The sequence below is a fragment of the Protomyctophum parallelum genome (assembly GCF_964188405.1).
Source record: "Protomyctophum parallelum genome assembly, chromosome: 6".
NCBI classification, from domain to species: Eukaryota; Metazoa; Chordata; class Actinopteri; order Myctophiformes; family Myctophidae; genus Protomyctophum; species Protomyctophum parallelum.
In genome coordinates this window covers 33,579,879-33,595,733 of record NC_139701.1, presented here as the reverse complement: position 1 = coordinate 33,595,733, position 15,855 = coordinate 33,579,879, and the positions used below count along the sequence as shown (strand labels likewise).

Sequence of the window (15,855 nt, the reverse complement as noted above, 5' to 3'; positions counted from 1 at the left end):
AGGCACTGAGGGGACACTGGGGAGGCACTGGGGAGACACTGGGGAGGCACTGGGGAGACACTGGGGAGGCACTGGGGAGGCACTGGGGAGACACTGGGAAGGCACTGGGGAGACACTGGGGAGACACTGGGGAGCATGGGGAGGCACTCAGGGGGACACTGGGGAGCATGGGGAGGCACTCAGGGGGACACTGGGGAGCATGGGGAGGCACTCAGGGGGACACTGGGGAGGCACTGAGGGGACACTGGGGAGACACTGCAGGAGGCACTGGGGAGACACTGGGGAGGCACTGGGGAGGCACTGGGGAGGCACTGGGGAGACACTGGGGAGACACTGGGGAGGCACTCAGGGGGACACTGGGGAGGCACTGGGGAGGCACTGGGGAAGCACTGAGGGGACACTGCAGGAGGCACTGGGAAGGCACCGGGGAGGCACTGGGGAGAAACTGCAGCCACTGGGGAGACATTGGGGAGCCACTGGGCAGACACTGGGGAGGCACTGGGCAGACACTGCAGGGAAGACACTTGGGTGGCACTTTGGGAGGTACTGGACATTTCATATCACACACACACACCATGATTCACAAGCCCCCTCAAAAAAAAAAAAAAAAGAAAAAAAACTTTTTTTTTTTTTTTTTTTTTTTTGAGGGGGCTTGGGTACCCCCTGGCTATGCGTCGCGTACCCCTAGGGGTCCGCGGACCCCACGTTGGGAACCGCTGGTTTATAGGGATAAGGGGTTTAGCACGGAAATAGAGTCCTTGATACCTTATATCAATTATTTTCCATCACACAAATGAACAAACCTTGTGTGCGTGCGTGGTTGTGCGTGCATGCGTGTGCATGTGTCTTTGCACTTACTGTGGGATCATTAGCAGATAGATAAGGCCAAACAGTGTAACAAGGATCAGAGACAGAACCACTGCACTGATGAAATGATCATCGTCCACCTGGTGATACTGAGAGAGAGAGACAGAGAGAGAGACAGAGAGAGAGAGAGAGAGAGAGAGAGAGAGAGAGAGAGAGAGAGAGATTTATTAAAACCACAGCTTTCCAAAATTAGCTCATTTAGTTACAGAAAATCTATCCAAATCACTCCACAATCAATCAACTACACAATACAAAGATACAGAATATAAATATATTTTTGGTTTTGCAAGCTTACAACTCAGGCAGAGAGAGAGAGAGAGAGAGAGAGAGAGAGAGAGAAAGCGGACAATGAGCTATGATGAAGGCTGTTTCCGTTACTGTACAAGGATGTCAAACTCAAATACACAGTGGGCCAAAATAAAGAAATTGGTACAAGTCGAGGGCCGGACTGTGTTTCAACACACGGGCCATTGTTTGGGAGAGGGGTAGCTGAAAGTTGACCACAAGTGATATAATTTCACTGCTGATCAATAGTGAAGAGAAGACACATGCTTGCACTTGCGGGCCCTCGATACGTGACAATGCACTCGCAGAGCATTGTGGGACTTGTAGTATTATGGTGGTCCGTGCAATATACCAGAGGGCCAGTTCTAATACTAATTAAATATCATCCCGCGGGCCAAAGATAATTCATTCACGGGCCTGATTTGGCCCCCGGGCCTTGAGTTTGACATAGCTGAGTGTATATGCTCGCTGGTGTCTCACACAATGTGCAACCAAGTAGAAAGCAAGCTTTAGCAACTCCTCCCAGAGTCACGGCACCATACTGTATATGGTCGTCAGTCTGACACGCTCCATAGCCGTCTCCATATATGAAGATCCTGACACTGACCTCATCAATCCCTGGATCTCCATACATGGAGAAGACTGGATCATCACCTAGATCTACATATATGGAGCCGGCCAGCAACTCTACATCTGACCTCAAACCTCAAACCCTTAGATCTCCATATATGGAGCTGACCTGTTCTGACATTCCATAATTATGTTGATCCGACCGCACCTGTCCATCCTCTTCGATGTCTCCCTTTTGACTGACACCTGTCCATTCAAGTTATTAGTGCAGCCGCAGCACACTTCCCCCGCTGCCACCCTTATATCTCCATATATGGAGCTGACCTATTCTGACATTCCATGTTGATCTGACCTCATCAAACCCACACTCAAGACACGCTCCATATATGGCCAGACCTCATCAAACCCTGTACACTCAAGACACTGCCCCCGCTGCCACCCTTAGATCTGCATATGGAGCTGACCTGTTCTGACATTCTATATATTCCATATGATCTGACCTCATCAAATACTGTACACTCAAGACACGCTCCATATATGGCCAAATGGCCAGTATAGAATTCATTCCATATGTTGTTCTGACCCCCCATGCCAGTATAGAATTCATTCCATATGTTGGTCTGACCCCCCATGCCAGTATAGAATTCATTCCATATGTTGGTCTGACCCCCCATGCCAGTATAGAATTCATTCCATATGTTGTTCTGACCCCCCATGCCAGTATAGAATTCATTCCATATGTTGGTCTGACCCCCCATGCCAGTATAGAATTCATTCCATATGTTGGTCTGACCCCCCATGCCAGTATAGAATTCATTCCATATGTTGTTCTGACCCCCCATGCCAGTATAGAATTCATTCCATATGTTGGTCTGACCCCCCATGCCAGTATAGAATTCATTCCATATGTTGTTCTGACCCCCCATGCCAGTATAGAATTCATTCCATATGTTGTTCTGACCCCCCATGCCAGTATAGAATTCATTCCATATGTTGGTCTGACCCCCCATGCCAGTATAGAATTCATTCCATATGTTGGTCTGACCCCCCATGCCAGTATAGAATTCATTCCATATGTTGGTCTGACCCCCCATGCCAGTATAGAATTCATTCCATATGTTGTTCTGACCCCCCATGCCAGTATAGAATTCATTCCATATGTTGGTCTGACCCCCCATGCCAAAGATATGTTGGTCTGACCCCCCATGCCAAAGATATGTTGGTCTGACCCCCCATGCCAAAGATATGTTGGTCTGACCCCCCATGCCAAAGATATGTTGGTCTGACCCCCCATGCCAAAGATATGTTGGTCTGACCCCCCATGCCAAAGATATGTTGGTCTGACCCCCCATGCCAAAGATATGTTGGTCTGACCCCCCATGCCAAAGATATGTTGGTCTGACCCCCCATGCCAAAGATATGTTGGTCTGACCCCCCATGCCAAAGCGCCAGCGCTCGCCCAGCAGTCTGCCAGGCGGATGCGTGCACTCTTCTCGCCCTCAGGGCGTCTTTGGTAATTATATTACAATGATTGTGACCACAGGTCGGGCAGTTTATATGAAACTGTGCATTTCCCGTCAGTCAGTCACGCCTCCATATATGGTCACGCATCGTGACATCACGTCATGGCCTGGCTCGGAGTCAGCAAATGTACATCTGACATGACAACAGATAATAGTTTAAATCCTGCTTCTCAGCTATCCTGTATGTATTAAGAAATAGAAAAAAGAAAAGAAAAAGGTCCATAAATGGGCATTCCCAGACGATGCGCAAATACAATCCCTGTTATGCCCATATAGATCCCTGATGGCATCAATATTTAGCCCATATAGATCCCTGATGGCATCAATATTTAGCCCATATAGATCCCTGATGGCATCAATATTTAGCCCATATAGATCCCTGATGGCATCAATATTTAGCCCATATAGATCCCTGATGGCATCAATATTTAGCCCATATAGATCCCTGATGGCATCAATATTTAGCCCATATAGATCCCTGATGGCATCAATATTTAGCCCATATATGGGAATGTAAATATATTGATAATAAACAGACACTTCAGAGATTAACAATTAAACAATTAAATCACTTGAGAATAGAGTGTGGCCGAGTTAAACTGCCAGGGTGTCCTATACAACCAAAGATTTATTTTTGCGTTTAGGATGTGGTCCTGACCATGTCTTAGTGCTATGCGATGAGTCTCGTTAAGTCAAGGGTTAAAATAGCAGATACCGCATAGCAACCTTAATTAACATATGAACACTTCCCCAGGAGTTAAATAAGCTGGTAGACTTAAGCCTCAAGTGTTTGCGTTCAGCGCTACTTGTAAAATAGCAATTGCACATAAGATGGTGGTGTTATGACTTCATTACCGCATGAGACCTGGAAATAAATGCATAAATAGGGCCCTCAGATGGATCCTGATAAGGATCCATCTGGACCCCCTGGTGGTCCCCCAGACCAGATGTTGAGCATGAATAAGGCACTACGCCTTAAACGATGGAGCAGATCATTTTGTGCGCGCCGCCACGCTGCGGCACTGAGTCAGTCTGATGAGACCAATGTGAGCGTCTGGTCTGCCTTCTAATGCTTATACCTCATTCTCTCCATGTTGCCAAGCTAATCGTTTCATCATACTTAGTAACTGGTGACAATGTGAATTTCCCCCGAGTATCAGTCGTCTGCAAGAAGTTAAATATGTGACAATTAAAGCACAATTGAGCATTTGGTTTGGCATGCTCATGCACCTAAGGCCATGAGCACGCACGCACGCACGCACGCACGCACGCACGCACGCACGCACGCACGCACATACAATTTCCCAGTTGTGTCTTCTTTATATCTCTACCCACGCTCACACAGGAGAAAGATAACACGTGTGTAATCTCAGATGCTCCCAAATCATTAGCTATACCCACCTCCTGAGACAGTGGGTGGGTTCCGCACGCACGCACGCACGCACGCACGCCTGTGTCGTGTATGTAATACGAGAGAGACAAAGAGAGAGGAAGAAAAAGCAGAGGATGGAGTCACGAAGCATTCAATCACTTAAACCCTCAACACTCCAGTTACTGAGCGAGGTACCCCAGGAGTCCTTATGCGGCCCCCTCCTATTTTTGTGCGTCTGTGCATGCGTGTGCGTGCGTGTGTGCATATTTGCAGAGGCGTGTCCTCAATCCTCACCGTGCGCTCCCTGTCTCTGTTCCTGTAGGACAGGGTGACGACGTTGAAGTCCGACGTAGACTCCGTCTGCCGGGCCTCGATGAGCCGGCCGATGTAGCGGTTGACCCGCGCCCCCGGCGGGAGCTGCACAGCGCCGGCCGAGAAGGACGTCCGGCTCCTCATCTTCTCTGGCGCGGTCCGCAAGGCCCTCCTCTGAGAAAGACCACATACAACCTCAATCCGCAAACAGTGAAGCATTTGGTTCACGAGGGATTCTATAGACATATACAGTATAAGACAAAGACAAACTGAGTTTTTGGCTGGCTACGTCACTTCAACCCATTTTGACCTGGGAACGATTCTGCAAATGTCTTCTAAATCCTGACTGTTTTCTTGAAAAAGCAGTTTTTCTATGTCAGTTGTTCTCAAACACTTTCATGTCACTTTTCCTGATTCTTCAAAAATAGCAGACCTACAAGCTCGTAGCGTGCCACTCGGTGCCCTATGAGCTTGTAGATCTGCTATTTTTCAATAGCTAAAGCATTACATAATGCAACACCAAAAGGGGTTCCCGCCCAAAATGGGTTAACTATATTGTGATGTGGACGGAGAGATTTTTGTGTAGACGCAGAGAACGCCAGAGATTTTCCAAAATATCATCTGCGTAGTAGATATTAGTCTGGAATCTCGGTGTGGAAAATGCATTTCCAAGGAGCGGGTAAAAAAAGAATGCTGGACCCTGGTTGGTTGGTCCCTCACTACTTCGGAGGGAGTGAAATCTGATCACAACTGAGCGGTGCAATTGTTTGCAATGGCAGATTCGTTTGCTTTCCAGGCTACATTGTGTCAACATTGAGTTGATGAAACAGTGTCGAAAGTTCAAATGACGTTACATGTCCTCTCGTGTTCTATGTTATCAGCTTGCCCGGCATTTCCGTGATTATTGCGCTGGCGTCGCATTGACCATTGGTTCAGGTTTCGGTACCCAGCGGTGGCCGGGTTATTGTGGATGCCGGGCCAGAACCATTTGCAAGCTTTAGAAAGTTTAGGAAACAACAATACAGCAGGAGAGCACTGTAACTAATAGCATTAGAAGTGATGACAAAGGAGGCTGTTAATGACTGGCCCCACTCCAACAGTCTACAGGGCTATTTCTGAAGAGCTCAGCTATGCCACCACCACAACTCTGACTCATCTCTGACTCACCACTGGTTTACACGCACGCACGCACGCACGCACGCACGCACAGATGCACAAATATCGCAATAGTATATCTGTGGCACAATCTTCCTTTTATACTACTGTCCATAACAGAGGCATAGAATGAATCAGTACGCTTACACAAGAAATCTAGAAATCCAGATTAGTGTAGATCAGTGTGTGTGTGTGTGTGTGTGTGTGTGTGTGTGTGTGTGTGTGTGTGTGTGTGTGTGTGTGTGTGTGTGTGTGTGTGTGTGGAGAGAATGAGAGAGTGAGAGAGAGAGAGATTAGGAGATCAAACAGGATTTCACTACATCAGCATTGGACATGTATGACAATGTACTGTACAACCCATTAAAAGGATATCCCTATACTTTACAGAAATACACAAGCATTGAACACACACACGCACGTACGTACGTACGCACGCACGCACGCACGCACGCACGCACGCACGCACGCACGCACGCACGCACGCACGCACGCACACACGCACACTCACACACTCACACACACGCAATCAGACGCACAAAGATCAAACTACAATGCATTTATAGTTACAAAGTTTTACTGGTATATTGACCATGCAAAATGGTTAGTACCCTCTATATTTGTATACTTATTTATTTTCAAAAAGTTGGCTACTGGTTATTCAAATGTTGTCTTATCTTGTGTTGTTTCATCTCATAATGAATCAATCAGTATAATAGCAGATGTCAGGAGCAGGACCACACCTCAATCTACCACTATTCATCTATACTTCCCACACGATTCTGGATCAGGACTAGTACTTGAACATCTTAAAAGCATTCACTGTATTCTCAGAGCATGATTGGAATCAAATGATTATGTTCCAGCTTGGATCAATATACATGTTTGTACTGCCGTTTTAACTCTAACCTTGCCCTCACAGGATCGATTCATTCATGCTTGTATTTTGATCGTATATCGGCATTTCCGACACACACCTTGTCGTCGTCCTCGCAGGTCAAGACGTTGGAGAAGGGGATCTCAGCCTTGAACATCTTGCGACAGTGCATGAGCTGCACCAGCAAATAGCACACCGTCTTAAACTTCATCCTTTTGGCCGGCTTGATGTCTGACAGTATCAGCCCTGGGAAAATCTGGAGAAATGAACACACAGAAAAGGGACAAACAAAGTATTTACTGGAGACTGAAAGCAAAGAATCTGTCAATCTGATGGAGCTCAGGAACATAATTCACCGTACATCTAACCTCATGTACATACCTGCCATGATAAATGGACAGATCTCAAATTTGACTTTTGACCAGTTATTTTCCTTTCCGTTTTAAAAAGTATGAATGGTGAGGCTTGGACAAAAGTATTTTCACCCACTTCCTTACACCTGTAAACCTGTGATGTGTACAATAAAAGTGATTCTGATTCTCACCTTGCGTCTGTGAGATGGCACAATAAAGAACGTCTCTATTTGATGCTTCTGAAGGAAGGAGTGCCTATCGTGGCCAAAGCCTGGCTCCACCTCATAGTCTCCATTCAGACACTCCAGAGTGGTCCTGGTGATGTGCACCTTACTGCAAACACACACACACACACGCACGCACGCACGCACGCACGCACGCACGCACGCACGCACGCACGCACGCACGCACGCACGCACGCACGCACGCACGCACACACACACACACACACACACACACACACACACACACACACACATACACACACACACACACAGGTGGAGGAGACAGAAAACAGTAGGCATGAGGGGGCCAGAAAAGGCAGATTGGTGTAGTTTTTTGTCGCTGCTATAGTATAGTATAGTGCTATAGAGTATTAAGAAGTTAAGGCTTCAGAAACTATTATATTAATGCAAACGTGGACATTTCCCTAGATTTGTATTAGGTGACATAAATCATTATGATGTGTGTGTGCCTCAGAACTCATAAATCATTATGATGTGTGTGTGCCTCAGAACTCATAAATCATTATGATGTGTGTGTGCCTCAGAACTCATAAATCATTATGATGTGTGTGTGCCTCACAACGCATAAATCATTATGACCTGTACGTGTGTCTCAAAACTATTCATTCCATAATGTCGATGTCGGCGCTGACACCTTGAAGACACAAAACCACGGTTTCAGTAACGAGTTTTTACGATCTACAAGTTGTGAGCTTGGAGATCTGCTGTAGCTTTTGCTACATTTGAACGACACTGTCACCTTTTCTGAATTAATCTCATCAATCCCCGGATTTGTTTGGCTGTGATCAGCGTTGTTGTGTTTGGTTCCATTTTTTAACTCTCAGAGTTTTGGGGGTCCGTGGCCTAATCATGCATATGAAACTGGAAAGTCTTACAAATAAAAAAGATTAGGGCTACACTGATATATCGTCCGCATAAACAATATTTGCCATTATCTGTAAATATCGGTATCGAATTTTTACTCCATGGTGTTTGTGATTGAAAGCTATGTAAGTTTACCATAATCACAATAAACATATATCATGTCATATTCAAGGGCTTTTGTTTAACTAACTCCAGTCACTTTCAGTTCAGCACAGCTGAGGTGTGTCACTGTCCAGCTGACGCGTATTGACACTTAATGTTATTTAATGTTACTTGGCATCAAGGCAATTATATTGTGTTTCTGCTTATACTTAACAGTTATTTCAGATGTATTTGTTTCCCTGGCACAAAAGGGGGAAATAATAACACCAATTACTAAATAAACAAATATCGGTATCATTATCGGCTAAATTGATATTGAACACAAAACAAAAAGAGAGAAACATTGTTGTAAGGGTGCGAGGAGGCGGATGGTACTGACCCAGGCAGGCCGCCTGCCTCCATCACGTTGGCCAGTGTGACGTCGTTGGACCACACGTCGTACTGCCACTTCCTCAGGCCCAGCACGCCGCACAGCACTCGGCCTGTGTGCAGCCCCACGCGCATGTTGAGGTCCACCTCAGTCGCCTCCACCACTGACCTGCAGGGGGGCCATAAGAACAGGAGCATGTCTCAAACATGGGAGCAGGGGTCATCGCCATAGAGCTATAAAGGATAGAGACCGAACCGGAGCGTTAGCCCCCCCCCCCCCCCGCTATTCATTTCAGTGGAAGTTGCTCAGTGGCGTTTTGAAGCACCTGGAAGACTTCCGGAAGTATAATTATAACTCAATGGCTCGAGCGAGCGGAAGTTTAGCCTAGCCTAGCCCCGGACCTCAATTTACGCACGTGACGTCATGAACGTCCATCCACCTCCATTAAAGTGCTGCAATTCCACATTTCGCCAGTAGGTAGTGGCATCTTCAACGTTTACTGGGGGCTTGGTCATCGCCATGTTGGCTTGCGGTGTACATCAATGTCAACATTCCATTTTTGCCACGGACATACAAAATGAGTGGACTATAATATTACCAGAAACACATACATAGATAACCCTGAATGACCATAACAGGTCTGTAACTCTGAGAGTAACACTGGGGATTTGACATTCAGTAAGTAGGCCTAAGTGTTATGATCAAAATAAGAACATTATTGGTGTGTAAAACAGAAAAACTAAAACGTTGCCACGGACAAGACCACATTTGGAGACATTTGTCTGTGTACTCTGGACATGTTGGTGACCTCCCTGCATGGGGCACTCCTGTTTTCGCTCTACACAAAATAGTTTTGCTGACATTTCTAAATGATTGCTTTGAATGCTTTGTGTTTTTTTTTTACAGTTGTGATCTGATTGTTGATTTATTTTATCCCCCTTTCCGCTCTCACTAAAGAGGCCTTGCCTTTTACCAGGCTGAAGTTGTAATGTGTTGTTATTCTTGCTTTGCCTGGGGCCTATTTCACGAAACTTGGATGAACTAATCCAGGATTTAAGACAAAACCAGGTTTGTTAAATCCTGGTCTGTACAGCCTGGTTTATTCCGTTCCACTAAAGCCAAGCGAGGATTAGAATGGGCGGATTTGGCGAGCCAGGATCATAAAGCCTGTCAGAATAGACAGCCTGGCTTCTTCGATAAAAATAAGGCAACATAAACCCATAATAATTGAATAAGTGTGGAAAAAATCATTGATTTGTGATCAGATTGACTGCTTAATGAACAGTAAAGACATCAGGATTAGGTTAAACCTGGCTGTTAGCCTGGTCCGGAGCAGGCTATTGAGGCTAAATCCACAGCATTAGTTTCCATGGTTTGGTAACTAGTGTGGCATTGCTTTCATGAAACCGAATCAAGACTCAACATATCCAGGTTAACTGCCTAAATTAATCTGGCAAGATTAACCAGTTTTAATGAAACCGGTTTAATCTCTAATCCATGTTTCGTGAAATATAGGCCCCTGGTTGAATAGAGATGAAAACAATTAAATAAATAAAACAATGACATGTCATATGTTTATCCAAGAACAGCGACCCTAGGGCTCAAGTGGTTAAAATAGTATAAAATAGGGTTTAGGCTATATTAAAGTGGCTGTATGCTTTGTATTAAATATAGAATCTAAATCTGGAAAGTATAGGCCTACAATAACTATAGTGACTGAAGACGTCACTCTAGTAGAGAGATATCTGAGTTGTACAGTATTGAAAAATGGACACACTCAAGTAAAGTAAAAGTACATAAATAAAAGTACTTATTTACAGTACCGGTAATTGAGTAAATGTGCTTATAGTTACTTCCCACCAGTGGCGGTGAGACAGCCCCACCTGCCTGTTCCATTAGAAAGGGCTAAATATAGCTCTTCTCCATAGCGTTGTATAGCCTCTCTGTGGCCAAACGTCTCCACCTGAGATCTTCTCCATAGCGTTGTATAGCCTCTCTGTGGCCAAACGTCTCCACCTGAGATCTTCTCCATAGCGTTGTATAGCCTCTCTGTGGCCAAACGTTTTTACACTAAATAGGCTTGAGTGAGTGAGTGAGTGATTATATGAAATAGAAATAAAAAAACTCCTGTATAGTATAGCCTACTATATGTGGTTGTGTCTGTGACACATTCGTGCACTTGTACGAATGTGTCTTGTTAATGTACTGTAGATATATCATGGGCCTGCACGCTGATGTGACAATAAAGATGATTCTGATTCTGATTCTTCATGCATGCCTGATCGTGCACGTGTGTGTGTTTGTGTGTGTGTGTGTGTGTGTGTGTGTGTGTGTGTGTGTGTGTGTGTGTGTGTGTGTGTGTGTGTGTGTGTGTGTGTGTGTGTGTGTGTGTGTGAGAGTGTGTGCACGTGTGTGTGCACGTGCGCACCCACTCTTGCAGCTATGCTTGGAGGAGATGAAGCTGGATTTTTTATAAAGCCTCTCTTCTCCAGTAAATCACTGTACAAAGCCTCTCATCAAACAGCGGGAGATGAGACAAACAGAGCAGGGGAGAGCGAGAGAGAGAGAGAGAGAGAGAGAGAGAGAGAGAGAGAGAGAGAGAATTGAAATTGAATTGAGAGAGAAAGAGAGAGACGAAGGCAGAAGGAAGGTGGGGAGGACGAGAGTGTGTCCGTCAGTCTGAGGCAGCGATGTCACCTGCAGAGGGATGAGTGTGTGTGTGTGTGTGTGTGTGTGTGTGTGTCTGTGTGTGTGTGTGTGCACGCTCTTGCGCGCGTGCGACTGCACGTGCATACACCTGTCCTGAGAGATAAAGCGCTTCCACGGCGGCCACATCCGTTCATACAGAACAGCAGGAACACAACATGACAGGCTACACGCTCACACAGCACATCCAGCTATAGTGCCTGTGTGTGTTTGTGTGAGCACAGAGCTTTTGGTGCAGGTTTGTGTGTGTGTGTGTGTGTGTGTGTGTGTGTGTGTGTGTGTGTGTGTGTGTGTGTGTGTGTGTGTGTGTGTGTGTGTGTGTGTGTGTGCGTGTGCGTGCACCGAAGCGGCGGCTATTTGTGAAGGGTGATTTTTCACTGTATTAACTATTAAGACTTATATGCGTGCCTGGCTGCCTGCATGAACATTTCTGGACTGAAGTCACACACCTTCATTAAGTTGTACTTCTGCTTTGAGTCCTTGACGTTAATAGATCAGTGTTCGCGTTTGAGTATGCACGCACTGTGAGTTTGCACATGCGTGCATGTGAGTTTGTCTGGGTGCATGTATAACGGGTGCAGGTCACTCACGCTATGGTGTCAATCATGTCCAGGCCCATCTCCACACAGCAGTGAGCATGGTCTGCCTTGGGCTGGGTCAGCCCTGACACACAGTAGTAGCAATCACCCAGGATCTTAATACGTCTGCAGTGGTTCTCCTGAGACACGCACGCACACACACACACACACACACACACACACACACACACACACACACACACACACACACGTGCGCGAGCACACACACACAAATTAACAAACAAAAAGAGAGAGTCAGAAGGTGGTGGCATTCTGAAGTATATTTCATACCATACAGAGGAGAATTGTGCACGGCAGACATGAGACGAGATGAAGTTCCAAGATGTTTATTTCAACGAAGTACAGCTTACAGAGCATAGACAGACTCACGCCAGCCAGCAAAGTGGCTGACGTCTCCCATGTAGGCTTGCGCCACGACTGACAACTGATTGTATCCTTGGTCACTACTTTAAGCACTCTACATTGGCGTGGGGGGTCGACATTGGTTTGCATATTATTAGTGGCAAGTGTTTGATCAACCAGTCTGTCTCAAACTCCTTTGTTATACAAATAGCCACCGGAATTCGGCTCCTTCTCGGCCGACACCCTCGTAGGTGCTAATCACCAAAAATAGGTCTACTGCAGAAGGACACAAGAGCATGTCAATCACACAAGGAAGAAGATCATTGTATAATTATGGAATCCCATATTCTTCAATACTTTACAGAGAGCCATACCGAACATTGCGAATTTGCGAACAATAGCCAACAGAAAAAAAAGGTCGGATGGACATGCCAATTGACAACTTCTGACCAATTACAGTAGATAAAGTACTTGAGCTATAGTCAGGACATCTCGGAGGCACAGAACATTTTGTAGTTATTTGTCCAACCAAAGGAATTTGGACCGTTCAGCTGGATTATTAAAGAGAAGACAGTTCGGCCTATAATGCACTGATCAATGAATCCACCCAGCATTAACTGTAGCTCGCTATACGTAGGTCTGGAACCACTGACACCTGGATATAATAATAAATATAATAATAATTAATTGCATTTTATAGCGCTTTTCAAAGCGCTTTACAATGGTTCATTTATACATTGGGAGGTGAAGCGGCGAACAGTCGACGCCAGCGTCCTCACTTCCCACATTCGCACACACCGATCGACTCATTGGAGGCAATGTAGGGTTCAATGTCTTGCCCAAGGACACTTCGAGATGTGGATAGGAGGAGCCGGGATTCGAACCGCCGAAACCAGGGATCATTGGACGACCTGCTCTACCTCCTGAGCCACAGCCGCCCTATCATATCATTCCGATGTGATCCAATTTGTCATGTTTTTTTACCAGCTGCTTTAGCTACTGCTGAAACATCGCTCATGAAATGTAGACGACCAACGGAGGACCTATAGTCATACTGAATGCATAGTCCTGATTGGCTGCCTATGGTCAATGGGATGGGACAGCTCCAGCCTAACACGGCTGCCTCGTCTCTGGCCAATGGGACCACAACATAGCGAAGAGAAAACATACACACGTGCGCCAACACTAGCCATGTGGAAATTGACGCCAGCAACAACACATTATGGATAATAAACGGCACGCATCAACGAGCGAATGCATGTGCACACTCTACACACTACACGCATCAACGTGAAGTGAACGGCATGAAGAGCCAGCGATAGCAAGCAACAACACGTATGGAAAATAAACGGCACGCATTAACGACTTGCGTGATGCGAATGCATGTGCAGACTCTGCACACTATACAGACAGAAAAACCCACTACAGAAAGTCCCACTACTAAGGTACAAATATGCACGACAAAGAACTAAAGTATAGTAACAATAACTATGACTTATTGACAATTCTTTATGAGCTTCTAGATAGGCTATTTTACACTACAGACAGCAAAGCCCAGAGGGACACTGTGTGCGTGTGTGCGTGTGTGCGTGCGTGTGGCTGCAGATCCTGTTGTTGTTTCCACACACACAGATACACATAGACACAGATATTTACATTTCATAGCACAATTCTGCAGATATAATAAGGCAGCTGGTAATTAATTGATGTTCATCGATTCTTGTTTATGCATGATCACTGAGAGGGAGTTCAGAGGTGTTGGTACTTCCTGGAGGTCGGCAAGGACTGTCTAAAGAGGATGAGACGCGAAGACCGTACAGGCGACACCATGTTGCTCCATGGGGCTCCATGGCAGTTGATAACAAAGGAATCTGAACGCGGAATAGCCCCATATGTGCCCTCTCCCTACGCTCATTCTGTAGCTCCGAGATGAGGCCACACCCTGGGCACCTCCCACCGCGGTTCAGAAACGGCGCATGTTTCCACAAGGAACGCTTCTTACCCTTTTCTGCACAATGAATCCAAAAAGTGAAGAGCTAAAAAAGTTTTACACTAATTCAAACTTAGCAACGTCCAAGTTTAAACGGTTACACGAGCGTTTCAGCGGTTGTTTAGTCAGCCACTTCTATGTTTATCAAGGAAGCTGTGCGTGTGCGCGTGCATGTCGAGTGAACTGAAGTCAGTTGGAAATTTTCGACCAGGGGAGGCGCCGGGGAGGCGCTAGCGCTTTTCAACTTCAATGAAAAACATGCTAAACAACCGCTGTGACGCTAAAGTTGGATTTTCTTTGGCGTTGCTAAGTTTGAATTAGTGTAAACCTTTTCTGCCCCTTCACTTTTTGGATTCATTGTGCAGAAAATGGTAAGAATCGTTCCTTGTGGAAACATGCGCCGTTTCTGAACCGCGGTGGGCCCAGGGTGTGACCTCATCTCGGAGATACAGAATGAGCGTAGGGAGAGGTCACATATGGGGCTAAACGCGGAAGTGTTGGCTGCATATAGCCCATTGCGCATGCTTCTTTTCTTCCATGAAGCAACATGGTGTCGCTCGTACGGTCTTCGCGTCTCGTCCTCTTTAGACAGTCCTTGGAGGTCGGCTCTCCTCAGGCAATTAATGTCTTTTCAAGTTTTGGCCAATCACACTGTCCAAACCCTTCCGATGATATAAATAATGCAATTACCCTGTTCAAACATATAGTTCAGATGTTCGTACGGATCCATACGGCCCCTTCATAAGGCTACAGGGAATTAACATAGTCAATGGAAAGCAGTCCTCCTCCTCCTCCTCCTCCTCCTCCTCCAAGTACAGCAGAACAGTGTGTGTGAGTGTATCAGCTGAACAGTGTGTGTGAGTGTATCAGCTGAACAGTGTGTGTGAGTGTATCAGCTGAACAGAACAGAACAGAACAGAACAGAACAGTGTGTGTGAGTGTATCAGCTGAACAGAACAGAACAGAACAGAACAGAACAGAACAGAACAGAACAGAACAGAACAGAACAGAACAGAACAGAACAGAACAGTGTGTGTGAGTGTATCAGCTGAAATATTGAACTCGTAGCTCTCAATAACATTTAAAGAGGAAACACAGAGAGACACCACTTTCAAGCGGATGAGTGAAAAATCTAAACGAGTTGCTCTTTAGTGAAAGAGCAACAAAATAAATATAAAAATAAAAATAAATGAACCAACGTGTTGCCGCAAAAGGTCTTCATCAGGATGACTAAAGCCTTTTGCCGGAATGTGATGGTGCCTCTAACTTTTGTCAGGCAAAAAATGCCTTTGTTTTTCACAATTTTACACAAGAGTGCCTTTGTCA

At 45.8% G+C, this 15,855-nt stretch overlaps 1 protein-coding gene across 2 annotated transcripts in view; it reads right to left on the bottom strand.

The window, feature by feature from the left end:
* adcy1a (adenylate cyclase 1a) overlaps window positions 1–15,855 on the bottom strand; it is a gene marked incomplete at both ends in the record, with an annotated part of 59,676 nt that overhangs the window by 20,027 nt on the left and 23,794 nt on the right. For both annotated transcript variants that reach the window (XM_083766360.1, XM_083766361.1), the window contains 6 exons: window positions 859–956; window positions 4,912–5,103; window positions 7,059–7,214; window positions 7,503–7,640; window positions 8,898–9,060; window positions 12,189–12,316. In XM_083766360.1, coding sequence (XP_083622486.1) covers window positions 859–956; window positions 4,912–5,103; window positions 7,059–7,214; window positions 7,503–7,640; window positions 8,898–9,060; window positions 12,189–12,316 — 875 coding nt within the window. The remainder of the gene's footprint in view (window positions 1–858; window positions 957–4,911; window positions 5,104–7,058; window positions 7,215–7,502; window positions 7,641–8,897; window positions 9,061–12,188; window positions 12,317–15,855) is intronic.